Below are 10501 nucleotides of genomic sequence, written 5' to 3'. Positions count from 1 at the left end.
TTCATATAATCTCCAACACAATAAAGATTGTGTTAGATAATTTTGTTTAAAAGCATTTGTGTTGCAACACAATAGAGGAAGAGGATTGCATTAAGTTGCCGACAACTAACATAAACTCATCGGATCAAACAAACATTGAATTCAAAAGAAATTGATGATTTAAGAAGGCAAAGAATGCAAACCAAAGTTACTCTCAACTGAATTTTTTCATGGAAGAAACTGATTTATTAGAGCAGTTTACAGAGGCAGTGAAGATGCTTGTAATTCTGAAGTTTCAGTTAACTATTATCACGAACATTCTTTATTATAGTACTCCTAAACTCGAGAATAAACGATGTCAAAAGAAAGCTTTAAGCAATATCAGAGTTGGTAAATCAATTACTCGATGCATCATATGCTGATCTTCCTTTGGCTGCCCATGGTTACTAGTTGGTCATGGCTACAAATCAGATAGCAGAAGATGGGGAGTATGGTGAAATTAGAGGTTCCCTTTTAAACAAACCCTTTGAGAGACCAGAGATTGAAACAAACATTGGTACTGTCCTAACTTGTCTAGGCACTCGCTCCTTGGAAAAGCCAGTTCAGCATACACTACTTTAGTAGCACCAGTTTCTACAATTCTGCTCAGCTGTTGTAGAATCTGGAATTCTCTCTCGGCTAAGTCCTCCATCCTACTGACTCTAGAAACTTATCTCACGTCTCTCAGCAAAGAACTTTCCTGTTACTAACTTGTCTGGAAGTAGGGCTAGCCAAACTCCGGTGTCAGCCCCTTCCTCCGGTGAAGTATGGCCTGCCCAACCAGTCATGGCAGTCTTCACCCATCCTGGACAGTAGCAGTTCATGTATATCTTCTGGCCCTCGGGTCGTTCTGAAAGCGTCTTCGCCATTGCCCTGGTGTAAGCATTAAGTGCAAGTTTTGACATGGAGTAGTCAGTATATGATTGAGGCCACCCACCAGACTTCCAACTCCCATCTTTTGCTTGCTCTAGAAATTTAGTCACAGTCTCATCAACCAGCTCTTCTGATAGCGAGTCCACGTCTTCCAGTTGGCTTCTCAAGGTAAGATTCGAAATTTTCTGTCACAATAAAAAACTTAATGTTCTGTTCACATGATCAGAAGTACACAAAATGAATAAAGACCCGTGAACTAGTTTCTTAGAGTTCCTCAATTGAAATGACTTAGTAATTTCCAAGATTGTTCAGTGAGGTGTAGTTAAGGTGGGACTACGCTCAATCCCTCTAGTAAATGGTATCGTGTCAACTGAACCAAAGTGAATTTGAGAGAGACCATATCTCAAATCAAATTCTCCTGCACCATGACAATTAAAAATACTGATTCACAAGAAGGTACATTGAATACCCATTTATAGAAAGATGGACAGTGAAAAACAACTGCGAGAATAGAAAATCATGGATCCAGAAGGATTCAATCTATAACAAAGCTAACCAGGAAAAGAATAAAGACTATTGGATTTGAAAAGTGAGGAAGCAAGTCAGATGTTTGGTTTATGAACCAGCGATTATAACAAGAGAATTCAAATCCAAGAAGATCACAATGTTCCTTGAAGCTAGCCAAGTTTCATGCTAATAGTGATCAGCCATAGGTCAAACATTTGCACCATGCTTTGCATTTTATATTCTTGTTTAACTGTATGATATGCTACCTCTTCCAGAAGCAGCAAGAAGCAAAGAAGTATGGCTGCTTTAAGCCACTTGGGAATGAATAATTGCTCCAACTCCCAGCTGAAAGAGATGCAAATTGGAGAGGAAATCTCTTTGTACAAATGGCATCTAAAGACATGCCTTATGAAGACTATTCAATGCAGTTCCACTTGCAGGATTAGGAAAGCATATCTCCTTTTACAAATGGCATCTAACAATGTGCCTAGAGAAAGAGTTCGTAAATAGTTTCACTCATGGTACTAGAAATCCACGAAGAATGAAAAAGACACTTCTTTTTTTTCCACTGTCTCAACTCTCAAGTAGGGGGAAAAGTGCAGTAAGGATGAAAAAGCTAAATCAAATGTTTCACTTACATTTCGCTTTCCATTGAGTCTTCCCAACCTTGAGCTGATGTTTACAATGCGAGCACCGTGAGTAGAAGGCCTCATTAATGGGATCAAAGCCTTAATTATATTTTTGGTGCCAAAGTAGTTGGTACCAATGACCTGTTCAGCAAGCTCGAGACTATTGTCTGATCCATGGTTGATATAAACGCCGGCATTGTTTACCTGTGCAAATTTGTAAGGATCCTTTATCAAATTGTATTAGTTATCAATATTCTCCAATTAACATTAGGCTACTATGAAGCTAAATTTTCCAAAGTTGATGTTGCCTCCTAAATCCATCCTAGAAATTATTTGTTTAAACTAACTTAATCAAACTAAGTAGCTTTCTGATGGGCAAAGCTGAAGACAAAGGAAATTTGAGCCCATGACTAAAACAAAGAAAGGAAGACTTAAGTAATAAATTAGAACGCCTGGTGCAACCGGTTAAACATATATGTGTATGCGTGTGTATCATACTGTGGAAGGATTTAGAATGAACCATAAATAATAATGATTTCAGTATTGATGCTTTACCAGAACATCTATACCACCATAGTTTTGTTGTAGCCACTCAGCGAATGCCTTAATTGATGACGGGTCCACAATATCCAGTTGATGGAAGAACACACTCAAACCTCCTTCTTGCAAGACTTTTGCTGCTTCTTCACCAACAGCAGAATCTCTTGATGTCAGAATAACTGTCAAGCCATGTAGTGCAAGCTGGTGTGCAATCTCAAATCCAATGCCTCTGTTAGCCCCAGTAACCACAGCAATAGTATCTGCAGACCACCACCTAGAAACTCCGTCCCAAATAATGTTGGTTATGATTTAAACAAAATCAATCTTTTTCTGTTTTTTTGAAATGGAAAAATCAATCTTCGTAATCACTATGGAAAAAAAGGAATGGAGAAAGAATCAAATATAAAGATCAAAAGAAATGTAATTGATTCTCAAATAAAATGGGTGTTTGGCAACATCTCTATATATCTTCTCCAAAGATCATTTTCATGCATAATTGATTATACATTCTAACTTGTTATTTACCATATGAAGTGTCTCAGGACAGAAGAATAAGGGAAAGAAGCATATCAGAAGAAGAAGAAGAAGAAATAAAGGAGAGAGAATAGGAGCTGGAAGGAAGGGAGAGAACAGGTAGAAAAGTTGGGGTTAAGGATGGATATTGTTATTGTATTGTCCCTGACCGAGTAGATTACCCTTCCAGTGCTAGCAGACAACTGCAAGAAACATGGTGTTTGTGCCCAAATAATTCTTCAAATGCGCTATAAAATGCCTAAAGGAACGCTAGAAATAGAAATATCATCTTGAATCATGAGAAAAGCCTCATGCTGATCCTTATGCTACAATAGAAGTGATGAAAGTGAAGTTAAGTGAGTGCATATTCAATCAGTAGGTTAACTTGTAAAAAAATATGCTAGAAAAGGAGGAGCCTCAGAATTTCCTTGTTGAAACAAAGATCAATATTCACATCCAATCATTAACTAGTAAATAAATATGCTAGAAAAGGAGGCTCAGAATTTCCTTATTGAAATGAAGATCAATATTCACATCCAATAGTATGTCATTTAAATATGCATTCATTTAATGTTTCTTCAAAACATGAAAAAGGTCCATGGCTTGGTCATGAAATTTCTTTGATGAATGTGTTGGTCGATGTTTAGTATTCATATGAACCATGACATATTCCCTCCATAAACATCAGGTTTCCTGAGAAGCAAATTGTTAACAATTTTACAATTTCAGTTGATGCATTTTCTTCCTAACGTTAGCATGTAGGTCACAAATATATTGGCCTCAGGATTCAGTAGTGCTTGAGGTTGGGTATCAAGAGGTAGTATAACAAGATCAATATGCTAAAAAGGAGAAAAACCATTAAGAGTAGACCAATTGACTGAACTATTATAAGTAAACTCCATGGTTGGCAATTCTAGATCCCAGCAACCCAATTTATCACCAACAATATATCGATGAAAAGTACCTTTACTACAATTAACAACCTCACATTAAGCATAAGTTTGTTAGATCAGAAGCTGAATTCAATTTCAAGTTAGTCCCCAATGATTCTGAGGGTGTTCTCCAAAAGTAACTAGAAAAATTAACATCCCAATCAGACACATTGTAAATGGGTAACCTGTTTTAGCAAACAACCTTGGGAAGAAAAACTTAGTTGCATATGAAGCATCATTCATTTTAATATATACAAGGGACAAATGGGCCATGTCAAATAACCTGTCAAGAACAACACAGAATGGTATCACTACAATTTCAGGCAAAGTAGGATAAAATAGTAAAGCCTTTCCATGGTGTTTTTTGGAGAAGTAAAGCGTATGTAAACCAATGTTTTAACTTTTAGCCTCAGCTAAATGATAAGTGTGACACTGTTGGGAATTAGAGAATTAGGAGATAAGCAGAGCAGTTGTGTAGTGGGGTATTATTTTTACAGTTATGTTGTAGTGGGATATTATATAAAGCTATATCACTGTATGCTGATGAATAAAGGAAATTATATTGAAGTTCTCTTATTTTCTCTCTGTCTATTCTCTATTTCCCTATGTTCTTGTCTCTGTTTTTCTCCCAAAAATTCTCACTGTTTTCCTCCACTTTCTCTATATTCTCTCTCGCCATTTCTTTTTTCTATCCTTCCTTCTCAATTCTATTCTAAAAAATCCTAGATTCAAGACTAGGGTCTTGACAATTGGTATTAGAGTAGTGGATTCTTGGACTGCTAATTTGATAGTTTGGATCTATTAGAGATGGCAGACGGAACTAGAATGAAACAATTGGAGGTGCAAGTTAACCAAGTTAAGTCTATTGTGACTAATTTGGAAAATTGAATTGAGGCATTAGAAGAAAGATCGAGTAAGGATCACGAAGCAATTCAATCATTGGAGAACAAGTTAGATGCTTCGATAGATGGACTGACTAAAAGACTCGATGGGTTCTTACATATGTTTTCTAGAATTTTGTAAATTAACTTACCGGCCAACTTTCCATCAAAGGAGAATCCTGATCCAATTCTGGAAGATAATGAGTCCAATGAACAACCTGCCAAAGCTATTGAAGAAAGCTTGAATGTTGAATCTCCATCCCAAGACGAAAATGCTAATATTTATCAACCTATACCTTTTCCCTATTCAACAAGGTTCTGGATATGTGCTGGCTGTAACACTGAGATTGGTTATGGAAGATTTCTGAATTGCATGGGTGCAGTTTAGTATCCAGAACATTTCAGATGCCAAGCCTCCAATCAACCAATTTGCGATTATGAGTTTTCTATGTCTAGGAATTGTCCTTATCTCAAGTCTTGCTACAAGGAGCACTATCACCCAAAATGTGACATCTTCAAGCATTTTATACCATCAAATGCTACTGGGTTAATTGAATACAAAATGTATCCTTTCTAGGTCCAAAAGTGCTATCCTTTTCATGAGCAGATGGTACCCTCGGTGCTGTAGCTGTGAGTGACTGGAGCCAAGGGAAACAAGATGTTTTGCCCTAGATGATGGTTGAAAGCTCTGCCTAGAGTGTCTCTACTCGGAAGTAACAGATACTAATGAGTGTTAGCCCCTTTTATCTTGATATACAAGAATTTTATGAAGAAATTGAAGTGGCTGTAAAAATTTCCTTGAAGATGCACCTAGATAACAATACTTGGGAATTTTTATCGGATCTCCTAGCTCTACTTCCTTTAGTTGCTTAGTTCCTTTGATTTTCTCGAGGATAAGAAAATTTTGAAGGGAAGAGAAATGCCAGGAATCATAGAATTAGAAGAGGAATTAAGAGATAATTAGAGCAGTTATGTGTAGTGGGGTGTTATTTTTACAGTTATGTAGTAGTGGGGTGTTATTTTACAGTTGTGTAGCAATGATAACTGCTGTAAATAACTACTAGGATAGCCTTATATAAAGCTATATCACAATATGCCAAGGAATAAAGGAAATTATATTGAAGTTCTCATTTTCTCTCTATCTATTCTCTATTTCCCTCTGTTCTTCTCTGTATTTTCATCCTAAATTCTCTCATTTCTCTCTATTCTCTGTTTCCATCTATTCTTCTCTTTGTTTTCTCCCTAAATCTTCTCATTTCTCCCTTTTTTTCTTTCTTTTTTCATGATTGTCAACTAGAAATCCTAGATTTGAAACCTAGGGTCCTAACAATTGGTAATTGTCAAGACCCTAGTCTTGAATCTAGGATTTGTTTTTAGAATAGAATCGAGAAGGAAGAATGGAAGAAAGAAACAGAAAGAGAATATAGAGAAAGTGGAGGAAGACAGAGAGAATTTTAGGGAGAAAAGCAGAGAGAATAACAAAGGGAACAGAGAATAGATAGAGAGAAAAATGAGAGAACTTTAATATAATTTCCCTCATTCCTTAGCATACTGTGATATAGTTTTATATAAGGCTATCCCAACAATTATTTACAGTAGTTACCACTACTACACAATTGTAAAATAATACCCCACTACTACATAACCATAAAAATACCACCCCACTACACATAACTGCTCTGCTTCCTAATTTTCTGATTCCCCACATTTCCCTTCCCTTCAAAATTTTCTTGTCCTCAAAGGAACTGAGCAACCCAAGAAAATTGAGCTAGGAGATTAGGCAGAAATTCCCAAGTATTGTTATTCGGGTGCATCTTCAAGGAAATTTTTATTAGCCACTTCAATTTCTTCATAAAATTCTTGTATATCAAGATAAAGGGGCTGACACTCATTAATATCCATTATTACCAAGTCGAGATACTCTAGGCAGAGCTTTCAATCATTATCTGGGGCAACATATCTTGTTTCCCTTGGCTTCATTTGCTCACAGCTACAGCACTGAGGAGTCCCATCATGCTAACGAAAAGGACAGTACTTATGGACCCAGAAAGGATGTGCTCTATATTCAATTAACACAGCAGCATTTGTTGGTATAAAATGCTTACAGATGTCACATTTTGGGTGATGTGCTCCTTGTAGCAAGACTTATGATAAGGATAATTCCCTGACATAGAAAACTCATAATTGCAAATTGTTTAATTGCAGGCATGGAATCTGAAACATTCTAGATGCCAAACTACAGCCATGCAATTCAGGAATCTTCCATAACCAATCTCAGTGTTACAACTAGCACATATATTAAACCCTGTTAAATAGGGGAAATGTATAGGTTGATAAATATTAGTATTTTTGTCTCAAGATGGAGATTCAACATTCAAGCTTTATTGTACAGCTTTGGCAGGTTGTACATCTTCTTTCAATTGGGACTCATTATCTTCCAGAATTGGATCAGGATTCTCCTTCAGTGGAAAGTCCCCCGGTAAGCTGATTTGCGGAATTCTAGAAAACATCTATAAGAACCCATCAAGTCTTTTAGCGAGTCCATCTATCGAAGCATCTAACTTGTTCTCCAATGATTGAATTGCTTTGTGATGCTTATTCAATCTTTCTTCCAAGGCCTCTATTCGGTTTTGTAGATTAGTCACCACAGACTTAACTTGGTTAACCTGCGCCTCCAATCATTTCATTTTAGTTCCATTTTCCATCTCTAATAGATCCAAACTCTCAAATTAGCAATCCAAGAATCCATTGCTCTGATACCAACTGTAAAGACCCTAGTCTTGAATCAAGGATTTTTTTTTAGAATTGAATTGAGAAGGAAGAATATAAAAAAGAAATGGAGAGAGAGTACATGGAGAGAATTTTAGGTAGAAAAACAGAGAGAATAATAGAAGGAACAGAGAATAGATAGAGAAAAAAATGAGAGAACTTTGATATAATTTCCTTTATTCCTCGGCATACTGTGATATAGCTTTATATAGGGCTATCCCAATAGTTATTTACAATATTACCACTACTACACAACTGTAAAATAACACCTCACTACTACATAACTGTAAAAATAACACCCCACTACACATAACTGCTCTAATTATCTAGTAATTCCTCTCCTAATTCTTTGATTCCTGACATTTCCCTTCCCTTCAAAATTTTCTTGTCCTCAAGAAAATCAAAGGAACTAAGCAACTCGAGGAAGTTAAACTAGGAGATTCCCAAGTATTGTTATCCAGTTGCATCTTCAAGGAAATTTTTATCAGCCACTTTAATTTCTTCATAAAATTCTTGTATATCAAGATAAAGGGGCTGATACTCATTAGTATCCTTTATTTCCAAGTAGAGACACTCTAGGCAGAGCTTTCGAATCTATCTAGTCTCTGTTTCCCCATTACTCTCTATGTTTATTTTTTCGTAAAATTCTTTCTGTTTTCCTCCACTTTCTCTATATTCTCTTTCTATTTCTTTCTTCTATTCTTCCTTCTCAATTATATTATGAAAAATCCTAGATTCAAGACTAGGGTCTTGACAGACACTGTAGGCAATCCTAGTACTATCCCTTTTTAAGGATGATTGATTATAAAACTTGTAGTGTATTCTGGCTGAATGAGGCCACAAGATGACCTTTTTGACTTGAGACATCTCCTACATCTCCCTAGATGCATCATCACAAGAAATTTCAAGAACATTATAACAATTCCAGAGTTAGAAAACAAAAGCCTCAAATCACTTTTCATTTGATCTCCTAAAAAGCTCTAGATGTAGTCGTAATGGAATTCCCTTTGCAGATAGACAGGGGTAGCCCTAGTCTAACAATCCCCCGATGAATCTCCTAGACTCCTACAAAAAATAGCTAACTCTGAAAAAATATGAGACTCAAAATGAGATTTGAGTAGAGGCTACTCTCTAATAGCCTTTACCTTGTTGAGATTAGCTACAATATCTTGTGCAAAAACTATAAACCACGATAGACGCTTAATACCTTGAATAGGATATGTATTTGTCAAGCTAGTTGGATATGAGCTCAATAAATATGTTAGTGATAAAAAAAAAAGTGAAAAAAGAGAAGAAAAGTCATATGTTAGTTTATAAACACAATTTTACATTAAATAGACAAAAATGTACTTAGAATTTCAAAATTTAGCTATATCCTCAAGTTTTTGGACATGAGGTTAGATGATGCCGACTTGGACACATACCCACAGCCACCACCTGTAAGTAACATAGTCCGTATAACTTAAATGTGCTAAGACAAAAACAAAATTCATGTCCACAATCACCATAATCCCTCTGCAATCCTTTAATGTTGACCATGTTAGCTGTAAAAAAATGAATAAAAATGAGGTTCTTGTACAATATTTACCCGATTTGGTAAATATTTGACAAATCTAGTCAATTTAGGATTGGTATGGACCTGAAATTTTGTCCAATAATGGGTACTCGTACAAGTACAGGGAGAGGGGAGGGGAGGACAGGTACAAGGCATCTGCCCCGGCCCTGCCCCGGATGTAGTAACCAATATGTATATGTTTTTATTTTGTTTTGCATAATGTTGGGAGCACTATGCATATAAGGCGAAACCCAAGCAGCTAAGACGAATCTAAGGTTGGCTGTTGGTTATAGGCTAGGCTCACACCCATTCTCACTAAGCAGCTGGTAGTTGCGATCTAGCTTCAGCAATAAAAAGTCCACATTCAACAACACTAACCTCAAATTTTGATCCAGAATTTGAGATACACACATTTTTTTATTTATTTAAATTGAATAGATATAAGGATCTAATGAATATTCATTATCCGATGGGTTCGGTCTTGGAAATGGGATACAAATACATGTTAGGGAGAACGTGCATATGGTCCATTGCGATTCCTCTTCTTCTGGGATATAAACAGAATCATTACGTCCTCGATATCATATATTACAACGGAAGAACTACAGCGAATATAAAAATTCTGGAGATCTCTTGATGGACAAGAAATTAATTAAGCGGTTCGGTTAGCTTCGGGTAATCAGAAAGTGAAATGGCGAAGCGAGTTGCAGTTTGTACCTCTGGTGATCGGAATACGGAATGGTGCGGAGGAGAGCGATCCTTTGGCGCCTCTTCTCTCTCCTTTCCCTGGCCTTCTCCCTCCTCTCCTGCCGCCTCTGATTCTCCCGATCTTCTTCCGTCTCGCTTTCCGTGTCATCCTCCTCAAGCTCTTTCTCCTTCTCTGCTTTTGGTTCTTCCTCCTCTAGCTCCGTCTCTTTCTGTTTCTCCTCCTCCTTCTCTGGTTTTGGTTCTTCCATGGATGGCGATGGCACTGATCTGCACTCGGCCTTCCCTCTATTCTCTGCTTTCGGCTTTCTAGTTTTTTCTCCATTTGAGATAGAAAGGGCACAACGATAACCGAATTACCGCTCTTCCCGCGTTTGAACGAACGAACCAACTTGATAAACGACGTCGCTTTGCCGATGCCTTTGACCAAGCAATCACGCATGAGAAATAAAATGATCACGTTTTAAGCAATCTCGCTTCATTAACAAAGTTTTAGTTAAAAAATTATATTTTTTATTTAAAAACGCATGCTGAGTCACCACCATTCTAAGTTGACTTTGTCTGAATTGATTCAAGATT

General features: G+C 36.8%; 1 protein-coding gene across 1 annotated transcript; it reads right to left on the bottom strand.

Annotated features, from left to right (window-relative positions):
- Nucleotides 1-261: 261 nt before the first annotated feature.
- LOC127789829 (uncharacterized) lies at nt 262-10287 on the bottom strand. The gene is made up of 4 exons (XM_052318842.1): nt 9935-10287; nt 2583-2841; nt 2037-2231; nt 262-1076 (listed from the first exon to the last, which is right to left on the bottom strand). Exons 1-4 carry the CDS (start codon nt 10171-10173, stop codon nt 681-683), a joined length of 1089 nt encoding a protein of 362 aa, XP_052174802.1. The 5' UTR covers nt 10174-10287; the 3' UTR covers nt 262-680.
- Nucleotides 10288-10501: the final 214 nt, after the last annotated feature.

The sequence above is a fragment of the Diospyros lotus genome, chromosome 14 (genome assembly GCF_014633365.1).
Source record: "Diospyros lotus cultivar Yz01 chromosome 14, ASM1463336v1, whole genome shotgun sequence".
NCBI lineage: Eukaryota > Viridiplantae > Streptophyta > Magnoliopsida > Ericales > Ebenaceae > Diospyros > Diospyros lotus.
Note: the sequence above shows the minus strand (reverse complement) of the source record. Positions and strands in the feature narration are given on the sequence as shown.